This window comes from Paralichthys olivaceus, chromosome 4 (assembly GCF_024713975.1).
Source record: "Paralichthys olivaceus isolate ysfri-2021 chromosome 4, ASM2471397v2, whole genome shotgun sequence".
In the NCBI taxonomy this organism is placed as follows: domain Eukaryota; kingdom Metazoa; phylum Chordata; class Actinopteri; order Pleuronectiformes; family Paralichthyidae; genus Paralichthys; species Paralichthys olivaceus.
The window spans coordinates 13,324,543-13,339,895 of record NC_091096.1 but is presented as its reverse complement, the minus strand read 5'-3'; the positions used below and the strand labels follow the sequence as shown (position 1 = coordinate 13,339,895).

The window sequence follows — 15,353 nt, the reverse complement described above, 5'->3', positions numbered from 1 at the left end:
CAGCTCATGTAGTTGCTGAAAACATATGGTTTAATCTAGCATATAATCCTCAATTATTCATAGGAACTTCAACATCCCTCCAGCATTTGTAACACATCCATCCAAGGTTCAAACTCAGACCTGCCTCTGTATAGATTTATATCTAAATTTCATATGTGCTGGACCTCAGCTCATTGCATTCTCTACGTGTTGCATGCAGTTGCCACATAGCCATGATGGCTAAGTGCTTTGTGGGCCTGTTATTTGCCATTGATGAAACCTAGCCCAACACAAAGATGCAGCAGTTGGCTGGGAAGTCAATTAGTCCTTATTGCTATTACAGGGTTGACATTAGTCTAGGCAGGCTTGTTTTGATTAGAGATGACAGACGACTCGCTGCTATTGGACTGCCAGACATTCCTCACCCTTCATCCCATGGGTGAAGCTATTGAAGCTGACTGGAATATGGAAAGCTAACAGCTGAGTGTTTTTGCCAAGATGCCTTTCATCTGCACAGAAACCTCTTATAAATGTGACTGCATACGAGGCTGTATAAGCCCCAATAACGGCGGCATGATGCATCGTATATATAAGGCTCAGCTGCCAATATGTTATTCCAACACTGTATATCATGGCAATAATGCCTAAACTGTAGGCTTTTACACACAATGGCCTTTTGTTGAGGAGGTTATTTATTGTGCTGGTGTGAGGTTGTGCAGAGCTGGTGGGTGAGTGCATCCAGGGGCTTGTATTGTTAGGGAATCAGTGGCTGTTGTTTGTGGAGCTGGGAGGGTTTGTTAACAATGCCTTTTTTATGTCCCAGAGTGGCGTGCCTGTCGACAAACGTCCCCTCAGAATTTTTGTTTGTGTGTTGTTTTGTTGTTGTTGTTGTGTGTGTGTGTGTGTGTGTGTGTGTGTGTGTGTGTGTGTGTGTGTGTGTGTGTGTGTGTGTGTGTGTGTGTGTGTGTGTGTGTGTGTGTGTGTGTGTGTGTGTGTGTGTGTGTGTGTGTGTGTGTGTGTGAGGCAAACATAACCCTCTCATTGTGTGTCACGTCCAAAGAGACCAGTTTTCTATCAGGCACATGCGAGTGTTAGTGTGTGTGTGTGTTTTGAATATACTGTATGGGTGCAAATTATTTAGTGCAGATGTGTGGAAAGTGCCGAGCCGAAGGGGTTTACTGCCAGTCCTTCCTAATGGAGCTTTTCACTCTCCTTCCATTCATGTGACGGTATGGTGACGGAGAAGGGGGAGCTGGGGATTAAGGGGGTAGAAGCAGTGCCTTGTTAAAGAAAAAGAAAGGGTTTGAGTGTGTCGATTGGATTAACTTGTTTGGGCTTATTAAGAGGGGAGACACAGCAGCTTGTTAAAAGCACTGCATGGGGTGTCCCACAGTGAGACGGCAGGGTCACCATTCAATTAGGCCGTAGCCCCACCCCTGTTCATTGTTGAGGCAGTCTGCCAGGCTCCCGGACCCGGCTGGTCCCACACTGTGAGGGGGAGTTTCACAGGAGACACTTTTAACTGAGACACGTGAATCTGTGTAGATGCTTAGTGAGTGATTTACTGTGAAAAGCCCTGACAGATAATATTAGTGCTGCAAGTTGTTATGCTATTATTGCTAAAGCAACACAATTCAAGTTTGATGCCAAATGATCAGAGATACCTTACCCTAAGAAATATTAGCATGTTCCTCGTGCCAGACACGACCATTAATATTGGACGATTATATTTATTTCCATCCTGTAATGTTCTCCGCCAACGCAGTCCCCTTAATTCACCAGATTTCACACAATCATAGAAATCAGCTCTATAAATGTGCCTGTGTTTGTCATCAAGATCCATTTTATTATTTTTGTGTAATATTTTTTACATACAAACAAACAAACACATACACAACATACAAACCATCCAACAAACAAACGGGGGGTACATGAGCTCATTGGTGTTTATCATTTATTGCATTTGTGCATCCAAACAACAGTTTGTTAAAGATTAAAGGTGAATGTTAAGATAAAGCTCATGGTTACTGCAAATTGTGGTTTGGGTTTTGGAATGACATGACCATATTATTACAGTTAATTGAAAAAAGTCCGATTTCAGGTTGTGATCGGAAAGTTACTTAGAAACACCTAAAATCTGATATGTGAATTAGTTTAAAAAATGTCTCAAACATTCAATACCATCTTTTGGTATTAAACAATTTATGATACCTCCTGTACCAAAATGTACCCAGTCTGAGCTGCTTTTTTTTTGCACCTAAACCACGTATAGCTCAAAACACACACACACACACACACACACGCTTATTCACCCATGACCTCGCTGCTGCACCCGGCACTTGGCAGGATGCTTATCTGGACAGACAGCTTTGGGTGCAGGGAGCCATCTCCTCTGATCTCCTCTGGAGTTTAAGAACCTTTTAACTAAGAAATAGCCCTCTGCCAAGCCCACCGCCTCTTGATTCTGGCTTATTCCCTCATCTCATGGGACTGATCTTCCGCCCCCGTTGCAAACCCTGCAGCAGCGTTTGCAGAAAGAGCCGATAGCCATCCTGGCTTTTGAGATATCCCCGCACTGGTGTAATAGGAGACCTGTGAGTGGATTTGATGAGTGAGTGAAGTGCAGGTGTTTTTTTTTCAAGCAGCATGTAGGGTGTGTGTGTGTGTCTCCTAACCCACGCTACAGCACCTTCATGGGGATTGACCCGGGTACGACAGGCTGTTTTAGGGGCAGCTGGATGACGGGTCACAGGCTTCTGATTTTGGAGATAATTTCCTGCCATTGATGGACATCTGCTAAGTAGAACAATAACCTAATAGGAGGAGATGAGGGGAAAGGGGCAACATGACAAACAAGTCAAAGACTTGCTCCTTCTGCCTCGCTCTTAAAGGTAATAATAGGAGAAAATTGGTTCTTGAAATTGAATTGAAAAAAGCGGGTCTCTCTCTCTGCAAAGTATAATGCCTCAGAATACATTTGGTGAGCAGCAAATGGAGAAAAATGGAGGGTAGTTACACGATTGTCTTTCATTTCAGAGCGGGGGAAAACTGCAGAGGTATGCCCCCTTAAGACTAGCTTTTAGTCTCGATCTACACCATGTGGCCCCGTCCTCTCTCTCTCCACCACTATCTTTTAACAAATGGGCTGTGAGGACGGACTTGTTGTGAAATTAGTATCCTCACAGAGAGGACACAGAGAAAGGATTATGTGAATAGCCAGTAATGAGCTCAAAGTGGCAGTGTGTTTGGGCCAGGCCTGCCTGTGTGTGAGAGGAAATGGCACCATGAGCGACCTTTTTTTTTTTTTGCTCAAGCACCTGGCGAGAAAAAGAGTGGCCCCTCTCTCCCATCTGCAACGTGCAGATTTGTGTGTAAGCGTGTGTGTGTGTGTGTGTGTGTGTGTGTGTGGGTGTGTGTGTGTGGGGTGGGGGGTGGGGTACAGGAAATTAACAAGAAATTCAGCTTGACATTTTAATTTATTCTCATTTATGGGAAAGAACATTTTATTTTTGTGAACATTTTCACACGTCAGGTTTTGCACTGAATGTGTCGTTTTGTGTCGCTCTCAAAAGGGTTTAAAAATACACGTTAGACTTCAAGTATTAGGTGTGTTGTTCAAGCCTCAGGGTCTGAGGTCACATTTAACGTCTTGTGAAAAATGTTTTATTAAAACACGTTTTTTAAAGTGGGTGAGAGACTGAATTCTTCTCAGGGATGATGCATTTTTCTGTAACACCTGCTTCTGATCTTTAACTATTCAGACCAGAAAACTCATTCATCCTTATGATTATAGGCAGCAAGACGGGTTATCATGTTTCCCTCCTTCCTCCATTTTTCCAATCCAGGCTTTTTATCAGGTTGAAGCTTGATCTGTGAAGAAATTTTATTTAATTTTTTTTAAATAGTGTCATTCACTGACACAGACTGCTCTAAACTCTATTTGTGAATGAGGACGTTTGGTAAAGTTTATATAAACTGACCTATTGCTCTGGTTTCAATTATAAAGTTATGGTACTCAAAATAGTCAAAGTATTTAGTGACAGCAGGACGTGAACTCGTGGAAAGATATTTGTCAACAATCTAACTCTTCTTCCCAAACCAAAGATTTTATTGTATTTTTTTTTTCATAAGATTGAAGGTCAAATGGTTTAATATTATCTGAAAAGTAGGTGAATTAAATTAAATATGAGAAATTTAATTAATTCTCATCCTGATCATTTGATTTGCTGTAATTTGTTTTCAGTATTGAAATTGAACAAAAACACAAAGTTAACTTTATTGTAGTTTTTAACTTTTCATGCTTTAACATCACTGTTTTCACTCTCAGTGAATACAATAGGAACATTGTCATTTGCAAAGGTTGTTATGATGGAATACTCGAATTAGTGATTTAATATTTTGATGATTCTCCAATCATGATATATATTTTGCTCTATTCCTAAAATGAGGGAGAACAGGACCTGCCGTTTTATGAACTGCCATTAATTCACGTTGTAATCATTGTAATTGCTTTCTTTCATATTAAAATGATAATCTATAAAACTAAGTAATGGACTGATGGCAGGTGGCTAAATGTTCATTTAGTGATTCACTGAGAAAATAAATAACAGGGGACGAGTCTGTGACAGGCACAAGAGAAATCATTTTTCAATAATCTGCCACGCATCATGGCAAGAGACGCAGGCGCTGACAGCATAGATGAAATATTTGCTTCTGTTCTTTGTTTTAATATGGGAGGAGGCCCAGATGGAAATGATGGCATTTTATATCAATGCATTTTGGACGAGAGGCTCAAACACATGCAGGGCTAAGATTCAGGTTGCAGTGCTTTACAGAGACAGCCAATGCATTTTAGGTGAGTGTGGTCTTCTGCAGTGTTTCAGCCTATAACACAGTTACAACGCATGCTCCTGGAAACCAAACAATAACCGCGAAGTGAACTATAGACGAGTGAATCTTGATCCTTATCATGTAAATGCAGTTTCTGGTCTGGACCTAAATGGTTTGCTTTAGCTTCTCTCATCTGGCACATAATCCAAGTAGAAGAGTTTGTAATCAGTCATCATTGTGCTATGTGACATTGGTATGTTGCTGATGAATGATTTCCTCCATGCTCCTCGACTGCTGAAGGTTCTTAGTAAGAGAGCTCCATGTGTCCCCATGCTGGCCCATACATATATATATATATATATATCTAAACTTGTGTGTATGTCCTGTGTTTCCACAGGGGCTATGATGGGCTTTTTGAGAGGAAACTAACAGCAACTGCCTCCCTGTTCCTGAGTGAAGGTGGAAAAGGGGGAGTGTAGAGCTGGAGATTTATGGCCTAGAGGGAGATTGATTAGTGCCGTCACTAGTCCTGATGTACGGTTGGCAGTCTCCCCCTCCCAACCCATCGCATTTGCTCACACACACAACCACGCAGTTAAACACGTAGCTACACATACATCCAGACACTGCACAGTCCCCCAGGCCTTTCCTGACAGTCCCCCAGAGCTGCTGCATGTTAAGTTGGAGCAGACAGACGGCTGTTTTCTCAGCATTACCATTTTTTTTTGCTATCCATAGATAATGCCATCAATCACCAAGTACACACTGCCCTGGAAGGAATGTGCCGGCTACTCTCTGTGTGCGCCTGTGTGTTTGTTTTGAGGACGGTTTCATAGACAGGAGATGTGGTTGAATGGCTGTGTGGATGCGCTGTTTGAAGCTGCAGAGTGACTGGCCTGGACTGTGCTCTGAACCCGTGTCAACTGTGCAGCCCCGGTGCAGGTGTGTGTTTATCATTCAGCACACAGAGCTGAGAGGCAGGCAGCTGTAGGCATGCTTTCCCAATTAAATCCTGGGTGAGAAACCTAGCCCATCTAGCTACGAGCCAGCTCCTGCCAGCTTACCGGACACGGCCATGGAGCTTTGACCTCGAATCATACTGCTTAACTCACTCAACACCCCTCTCTTTCCCCTTTTCTTGCTCTTTTTCTGCTCCAGGTTGGCCGCAGAACTCCCCCGGCTGTAGTACTGTGCCCACCTCGCCATGCTGGCTTGTCTGCAGAGGAGGCAAAACCCTCCACCCCAGCACCCGGTGTGTGCCAGCAAGACCCTGGAGCCACCGCAAGCCCTCGGACGGAAATGTAAGTTAACAAAGTGACAGGTAGCGAAGGGGGCAAGCACTCTTTAAGTGAAGAAATGAGAGGGGTTTGTGTTTGCATTTAATCTATTGGTCATGGTGAATGATGGAAATGGGTAGTTAACTCTGACTGTGAATAAGTGAAGGAAAATAGACTTTCCGGTTTCTGTTTGTCGCTGTGTTCCCTCGCTGCTCTGAGGAATTCTAAACAGTCTCATTCGCTCTAGACTTTGGATTGCCATGTTGTTTAGCTACTCATTGAGAGGAGGCTGTTTAGCTGTGCTGATTGTGCAGTCGTGGCAACAGGGCCGAGCAGACAGTGTTTAACGTGCCTCGCTGGCCCTGGGTGACCCTGAGGGTCTGTAAACATTTACAGTGTCTGGCCCTGGCTGTGCCGGCCGCCTGTAAAGCATGACAGCTGCTCTGTTTGCTCCCTGAGCACCTCCCTCTGTCCACTCACAAAACGGTGTAAAGGGACAGAGATGAGCCAGGGTTGAAAAACTGTTGCAGAGCTGACAAAACTAGTTCTGACCAGTTTGGGATTAGAGAGAGCTGCAGGAGTCAGGAAAATGGAAGGTGAACTTCTCTCTTATTTTATTGAAGCTTTCGAATCAACTTTTTACTCTTACATTGAAGGTCTCTCCTCAGTGAATGCTCATCATTCTTTAGTGACCTTTGTTTACATGCAGCCTATGAGCTACAAGCCGATTAAAAGGACTGGCGGATGGAGAGCAGGGAAGCACTTACCTATCAGTTTTACCTCAGCTTAGATAAGCTTACTGGGAATAGCACTGTGCTTCTTAGTCAGTGGGACATTGATGCAGGCCTATAACCAGCCCACCACAAGGCTTTGAAGAGAAGGATTGGCTCTGGGCGAAGAAATGAAACAATGCCTGCAATCTCTCTCTCAGCTCCTCACTGGCCAATTAGTTGCTTCTCAGCTCAACATCACACTCCAATTACCTCCTACAAAGCAGAGAAGAGTCAGGAACAGCAAGGTGACCGGGTGCTCACTCAGTTCTCAGATCTGGAGTATTTTTTTCTGGTCTGTATGGATGTTTCATATGAAGCTTATAGGTGTTTGTGAAAGAGAGGGGAAAAACAGAGCTCCAGGTGCATGTGGAAAAGGGGCAGCACTTCAGCTGAGTGGGTTCAACTGAGCTCACTAATGAGGATTCTTAGAGGATCCAGAGTGAATGGGAGGACAAAGAGAAACTGTGCAAAATAGAATTAGAGAAGGTAAAGATGGAGAGGAGAGGAAAGGGAGAGAAATGGAGGGAGTCCTCAACAGTCTTAATCGATTCCCTCCTTCCAATTTCGCAGGATTAGCCCACTTCCTCTCAGGATCCTTTTATTGAGGAGCAGCCAGTGGGAGTCAGGACTCAAATCAATAGATAAAAAGGACAGTCTCCAGTCTCCCCCTTGCCCTTCTTCTCACTGACCCTCTCTGTCTGACTCCCCCTCTCCACCTGTTAAACCTTTGATTGAAAGACTACCACAGTGACTGGCTTAACGTTCATAATGAGGATGTTTGAACATAATAGCCTCCTTTCTGTCCTTGGAAGCGGAGGGGGGGGGCAAGTGTTGGATTTCTACCACTGCGCAACTCTTGGCCTCAATAAGGCAATTGTTCGCACAGGCCCAGAAGGGGTACAGAGAGGCAGACAGTGGGTCTGGCGGCTGAGGTGGGCATACTCAGGTCGCTGTGCCGAGCAGGTCCCCATGATTTAGTGTTCATGGCCCAGTTTGAGCCAACATGGAAGGGGTCTGTGGGTAAGGTGACCTGGTCTCTCAACAGGAGGCTGAATACCACAATTCTCCCGTCAAAGAGACAGAGTGAGTGAGAGCCCACCTGGGAGAGAGGTAGAGGCAAGCTGTGTTATTTGCATGTGCTGTCCTTTACACAAAAGTGAGTGAGTGACTGTGTGTGCGCGCGTGAGAGGGAGGAATGGGGTGGCAGAGTAGATGAGAGGGCAAGGAGGGTTTTAGAAAAAGCCCCTACATGCAGATGCAGAGTGGCTGCACAGTTCATTGATGCGACTCTCATTAAAAATCCCTCATACCCTCAATAAAAAAGGACTTAACTGGCTCTACCATCAGCTGGAAGCGTTGAGATCGGCTCGCCAGACAATCAATTTCCCCCAAGCGCACAGAGCTTAGCGGGAGAAACGGGAGGCGGAGAGCGGGATGTTTCCATTATCACAGCCCTCTCTGTGTCTGGGCTCGAGGGGGTGGGGTGAGGGTACTGTAGAGCGGGGAGTGCAAGGGGAGAGAAAGGAGGGAGCGGCAGAGAGGGAGATGGGGAGACACAGACAAGTGGAGAAGAGAGAGAGAGAGGGAGGCAGAAAGGGAGACAGAGAAGCTGGCTTTTCAAAAAGCCATTGACCGCCTGCCCTTAAAAATATCATATTGGATTAGCCTCACAGGGGCGGCCTTTTGATATTTTTTTTCTTTGGCCGTAGAATTAAAAGGAGTGCAGTGCATTACTTGAATTATAAATCATAGGCACTTGCTTTCACTGCGCCCAAATTCTGCGCATATGTGGCTGCACTCTCCAGCGCCAGCCCCTGTCATTTTTAATTAAATCCCCCCTTATGGGTGACATTTGTAGCTTGCCTCCCCCCCTTGCCTCAGTCCTCCCCTTCACGTCTCTCTACCACTGCCCTAGATGGAGACATGAAAGGCAGAAATGGCAGCGGAGCCAGGGCCTCTCATCGTGTTGTTCCCCATAGAGAGGGCACCCATCCAGACAGATGAGAGAGAAAGGCCCTGCAGGGGTAGGGGGGTGAATGGATGCCACTGACCCTGGCCACCTTCGGCAAGCAGCGACCTCCCTCCCTACCCATCACTCTCCTTCATCGCCGTCCTCCGCTGTGTGCCTGAAGGTTCAGGGAGCAGGGGTGAGCATAGCCGTCCTGCTCCTGGAGGGGAGAGGGAGGTGTGCCAGTCCTGTTATGAGTAGCACTGAGATGGCTGGACAGGAGGCCCAGCAGCCCTCACCACTATCCTGCCTCCTCCCTGGTTCAGAGAACTATTTCCTTTGCCATTTATCAGCTAAAGTCTATTTCATGCGGATGTTTCCATCTGGCTGCTTTCCAACATAAGATCAGATTTCAGCAGGTTTCCATTTGTTTATTCGTGACTTAGCAGTTACATTTGTGCCAGCATGACATTCGTTAAGTATGTGATTGTCACACTGAGCGTCATGTTTGTGTTGTTTAGACCTGCTGCAGGTACCTTACTAAACCTCTGACACCTGTAATTGGAGCGGACTTTGGGCTTAACTTGGGCATTCCCACGTCTGCAACCCCAGCAGTGCATGAAACACCCATAGTAATATAAAATACTTTTGGTTGCATCTCAATGATTTATGAAAGCCTAATTGAGACAGGAACAATTTCACATCATGATTAATGCAACTGCAGAAAAATCAAACTTGGGAAACCAGTTTAGGCTCGAGTTAAATGCCTTGAGTCAGCTGGTGTGTAGTCTCGTATTTGTACCCAAATCTGCCTTGTGGCAGAGACAAGCACACATGTGCACACACATATATGAGTACACCTGCAGCCGTAACCCTCTGTGACACCACCCAGGAGGCCCGAGGTGCCAATCAGCCAGGTGTAGATGAGAAGTTCCCAGAAGGCCTGATATCCCCGGTTGATACTATGTCGGCCCCAGTTCAGCCCTCTTCCTGCTTGATCGACAGAGACAACCTGGCCTTGTCACACGCAGCCTTGGGACATGACATGGAGGTTCACCTGAGGATTGTGGTTTTCCTAATAGCCCTGTGCCTCTGCAGACAGAGCTGGCAGTGCCATTAGTTGGCTTTGCTTTTAGCAGCCAGGCTTTTTTTTCCTAAGCTGCAGCCCCAGCAAGAGGGAATATGCTCAGATAATGACCTCTAGCCACCTCTCCTACATTGTTGTCTGAGGAGGTGTTAGACGTTACAGTGGAGTTAGCCTGCCATATCAAACTGCAGTACAATATTCCAATGGCTGTTATGTGGGAAAAGAAAAGGGGGGCGTTTTCAGTGGAATATTTAAATGTGGCCATGAGCAGCAGCAGCAGGAATAACAACCTTTAGCCTGATTGCCTCAGTACCCTGGAGGTGGGGGGCGTAAAGTGGAACTGGGGGGAAAAGGAATGGAGCCAGAGCGAGAGAGAGGGAATCTGCATGCACTTGACCTTTTCCCACTGATTGAACTACCTCTTTTGTGACTCCCATTTGGAATTCCACAAAGTGCCCACAGAGATTGTCATTATTCCACAGTCTGCAGCAGGGAAGCAGGGGTCACTGGGTATTTTTCATGGTGAAAGGTGATTGACAGCTATCCATGCCTCTCATACCTCCTCCTGTGTGTCTACTTATGCAATCTAATTTTGGAGATCGCTGGGTTTGCATAGCCCCATGAGATATATATGATTCCTGCTTTTATCACATTGCTATATTGCAAAATCCAGAGTATTAAAAGAGTTTCAGTGTATTCCAGAGAGGCAGCCATGTGTTATTGGTTGTACAATTCTTACCTCACGCAGCCTCTTCTGTCACGTTGGCGTCTCAGCACTGGCACACAGAGGATCATTTCCGGCTGGTGGCGTCCCACAGAGCCATGCCTTCCCTCTGCCCTCTGCCTTCTGCTGTGAACACGGGGGGCGAAGCAATCTTATTGCCTTGGGTGGTGAGCTTGAGGAAGAGGGACTCTGCTTTAGTTTTGGTCGCAGCGGGACTTGGGTTGAAAAACAGGTTCCTGCTTCCAAAGCCTCTGAGTTGGCATTTGGGCATCCCAGGTGCAAGCCACGGACACCCTCTGTCTTCGCCTGCCAGAGACTGGGGGAGGGATGGGGGATGTGAGCCGGGATACAGAGTGTCCGCAGTCCCTTGCTGTCCCTCAGGAAATGACACAGCCTGTGCCATCTCAGAGCTGAGCCCACCACACACTGACCAACAGAAGCATTCAGGAAGAGATGGAAACTCCCAGCAGGATACAAGGGGAGCTTTTGAGTGGGCTCTTCATTATGAAACTCAAAATGAAAACGTATTCGTGGTCCAACATTTGGACTCACAAATGTAAAAGGAAGACAGGTAGTTCTATTTCTGGCCACTCAGTCCTTTCAAATCACTCAGAAGTGATAGCACATATCTATTTTATTATATCTAAATATTGCATAATGGTGATTTTGAAGTTTACAAAAAGTCTGGTGTCTCAGAGAATATTCTGACATATTTCCTTTGTGGTAAAAGATGCTTACAACTTTGTGAACAGTCTTTTGATACATACATCACATCTGTCATAGAAAAAAATCCCAAAAAAATCAATTAAACCAAAGAGCCCGACAGCAGAATAGTTTGGCATTTTGGTCCAAAGCAGTCATAAACTTGAACCAAATTTGAACGTGGTTCTTGAGTCTGCTCTAAAAGAGGGTTTGGCAGAGGATGCTGGCCACAGCACAATGGTCAAATCATCGCTCCTGTGGGACATTTAAGTACAGTTTCTGTGGTTTTTCCTCTTCAGGCTCATTCTCATGAAGACCATGTTCACACGCTTTGAGGGCATCGTCATTTTAGATTACAGAAATGGTTTAATTTGAGTTTTATTTGCTGGGTTGTAGCGTTAGGAGTTGGGGTGGGGTTTTTTCTTTTGATGACCTCTGGCTACAATTTCCAACTCTGACATGCTCATTTTATCTGGACCTCAAGACCTTTGAACAGATTTCCAGCAACCAGTTCTTACTAACCCTAACCCCAGAGGAAATGCTTCAAACCCAAGTCTGAGACTGTAAACTCCACCATGGAGCATCAAGCATCTTATTTGTGAAGTTGTTGAAAACTTAATTTTACTGCCAAGCTTTGAACTTGAAAATAAAGTTTTGCTTGATTAAGTGAGTGAGGTGTGACCCAATAAACCCAAAACAACTCACAGCCACACAATAAATGCACTGTTTCAACACAGTCTAATAGATATATACAATGATAATATGTTGATTAAACCTACAATATGTAACTTGTCTCTGCATCAAAACGAGAACAAAAGAACCAGTTTGATGATGTTGTGAGGCAACTTGGCTCATGCCTGTGTGATCATTACCAAGAGCAGATACAGGCAAAGCCACTTAAAAGGTAAAGTGGATATGATGTAATTAAAAGGCAACCAAGTTGAAAAGTCCTGCTACCTTGATTTGGGATTGTGTTCTGTCAGTTATGTAATGTAAGTACACATAAGTCAACAAAATATATAACATAGGTCAAGCCCTTTTTAGACATTTTAATTAAGAATTGTTAAATATTATTCATGTTTTAAATAAAATGTCAGGTTCCAACTGAAAGAGGTAAATCCCTGCATCCAAAAAACACCACTGAAATATAAATGTTTCAAATTTACCCATTTATGTATTTCTCCTCTCCTCTTCCTCTCCTTCTCTCCTCCTCCTCCTCCTCTCCTCCTCTCTCTCCTCCTCCTCCTGTCCTCCTCCTCCTCTCCTTCTCTCCTCTACTCCTCTCCTCGTCCTCTCCTCTCCCCTCCTCTCATTGGCATGTGTAGTGCAGAGGAGTGCCTTGTTGTCTGTGCTGTGTTAAATATTAATTGGGAATCAGTGGAGGACTTGTCTCCTAAATGATAGAACAGAAGGGCCCAGGCTTGCCTCAGGCAGCCTGCAGGCGCCTTTCTTCTTCCATTTACCTGCAGGCCTGTGCACCAGCGCTTCCTCCGGTCTGACAGGCCTGCCCAGGCGCCTCCAGCCTCTCCTCATCTCTCCCTCGCTCTCTCTTTTTTTCCTCCGCTCTGGTTCCTTCTCTTATCTCTGTGTGCGCTCACAATCTCTACCTCTGGGGTCCTTTACTTTAAACCCGTGTGTGTGTTTGTGTTGTTACCCCGTCCATTTGAGTTTATGCATGACTGTGAATGCTGCTGGCTCTCAGCTGCCCATGTAGCCCTTTATGAAATAGTGTCACAGCACAACATCTTCTCTTAAAGACACAAAAGGGAAGGCCTGACATAAATCTTTCAGGTCAGGATTTCAGCTTGTTGTGTTTCTTTCTCTTGGCTCTGTGTCCTGTGTTGCTCTTAGAATTTCTGAATGGTTTAATCTCTGCTTTCCTCTGTGATCTTCCCCCATAACCAGCGTCACAGTTTGTCTTTCTCTCTTCCACGGCCCTGTCTTTGTTCCTCTCTATCAGCCTTGTCATCTGCAGAGGTGCACCGAGACAAAACAAGTCTGGCACCGGCTGCTCCTTGGTGAACTGGCTGGGCCCTAACTCGTGGATGGCCCTTCTGAATGGAATAAATTAAGCTGCAGAGATTTGTTTTGGAAATAAAAACCAGTCTAGCTTGTTGTTATATTTTAACTTGGTAGGTGTTTGCAGCGGAGCACGGCTTTTCACAGGGTTCGGTGAGGGTATGCTGTGAAGTGACGGGGCCGAGTGTAAAATAGAAAAAAGGCTGGAGAAGGAGGAGGAGAGGGCAGCGGAGAGGCAGGGATATAAATGGAGGGTAGTAGGGGGTGGGGTTGACTTTGATGCCATAGGAATGAGTTCACAGGCTCATGAGCACGGGCCTAATCGCACATGACAATATCAGCTGGTGTGCCAGTCGCAACGCATAACCACCCCGCTGCTTGTGCTGACTCGGGGTATTTGCTGATAAAGCTCTGCTTTCTAGACCATGCTGTATGCACAATGAGGGTGGCCCAGGCAGGCCCGAGGGCTGGCTCATCACAGGCAGCCCACAAACCAGGCCCCGCTCCCCTCATCTATACACCACCATGCACTCCTCTAAAGCCCTTTAGCCAAACTTGATTATTAAACAGAGAGCAGTTTTGTGATGAATATAGTAATTTTTTATGTCGCCCATCCAGGCCGATAAATTATTAGAAATGGAAAGTGCTTTAGTGAAACTCTGAAATGAGGTTGTGGCCGTGAGGGCGGCTCTGATCGCAGTATGCCATTTTTGCGATTTTATATTTTTATAGTGAAATATCCTGGTGGGGTTGGCTGTCATGGGAGCAAACTTAAAGCTGGTTCTTGGTTTTGGCCCTTTTTGTTTGCTGATGTTAAACATGTTGCCCCAGTTCTGTGTTTGTTTGGTGCCGGGGTGTCCCACAAAAGACATGGGTGCTGCTGGCCTGCATTCCTTTGTTGCTCAGAGGGGACATAATCTACCCGCTGGTGTTGTGTCTGCTGGACCCTCAGATGCATCATCAGTAATTAACACGTGTTCTGATTTGAATTAAAGTGCGATCCTACGTATGTTTGGTTCGATTGTGATATTTTGCAAGTGACATAACACAAAAGATTGCAAGATATCTGCCTAAATATCTTCCTCTTTTTGCCGTTTCATAAGCGATCATCTTCACCAAGGTTATTGGTGATGATAATCTTTTTAATTCCCCAGGCAGGCAGTGGGTCTGCTCCGGTGGTGCCAGTGGTGTTAATGGGCGAGGAATGCAGGACGAGTGCTTTCCCACGCTGTTAGTTTTCCTCTGCCGGGCGTGTTTGAGACGAGGCTCTGGGCCGGCGAGGCTCTGCTAATGCAGCCAGAGTGCAGACAAATGGAAAGTGACACTTGTGTGTGTAGAATGGTATTTGTGGTGACGCTTTGACTACAGATAATAAAGTGTTCGCCCTGAGGTGATTTCGCCCGGCAAGCACCCCAGATGAAACTCACTTACTCAGAGAGGGAGACGGAAGAGACAGAGAGGGGGGGATGAAGAGACAGAAAGGGTTATGTAGCAAAGGAAGAGCACAAAGGGAAAAAAGGGAGATGAGGTGAAGAGGATGAATAAGAGAGAGAGCGGCAAAAACAGATCAAGGAGGCATGCAGAGGGAATTCAGCCATTTGTAATTTCCATGCTTTTTGGGTCAGAGGGTGCAACTGTTGTCTGAGAGAATGGTGCATGTTAGAGGTCAGAGATTTGTCCTTCGACCTGATTTTAAGTGATAATCCACTTGCTTTTTAAAATAATAGGAAAAAAGATGAAACAAAGGACGTTTTTGCAGTTTGTTTTAGATTTATGAATTTGAACCATTTCTTGGTTATTGATGTGGTAGATACTGGAAGATTAAGGATGTCAGGCTCATGTGGAGGGTAAAATGTTTGAATCGGCTGTTGTTAGCAGGATCTGCGGGTGTGTGCACGTGTTTCTGTGTGTGTGCGTGTGTTTCTGTGCGTGTGTGCGTGTGTGTGTGTGTGTGTGTGTGTGTGTGTGTGTGTGTGTGTGTGTGTGTGTGTTACAATGTGTGTTTCCGTGTGTG

The 15,353-nt window shown here is 45.5% G+C and overlaps 1 protein-coding gene across 2 annotated transcripts in view; it reads left to right on the top strand.

The window, feature by feature from the left end:
• fam222aa (family with sequence similarity 222 member Aa) overlaps nt 1-15,353 on the top strand; it is a 46,794-nt gene that overhangs the window by 20,567 nt on the left and 10,874 nt on the right. For both annotated transcript variants that reach the window (XM_020101081.2, XM_069523814.1), the window contains exon 2: nt 5,968-6,110. In XM_020101081.2, the coding sequence (XP_019956640.2) occupies nt 6,014-6,110 (97 nt within the window). In that variant the 5' untranslated portion in view covers nt 5,968-6,013. The remainder of the gene's footprint in view (nt 1-5,967; nt 6,111-15,353) is intronic.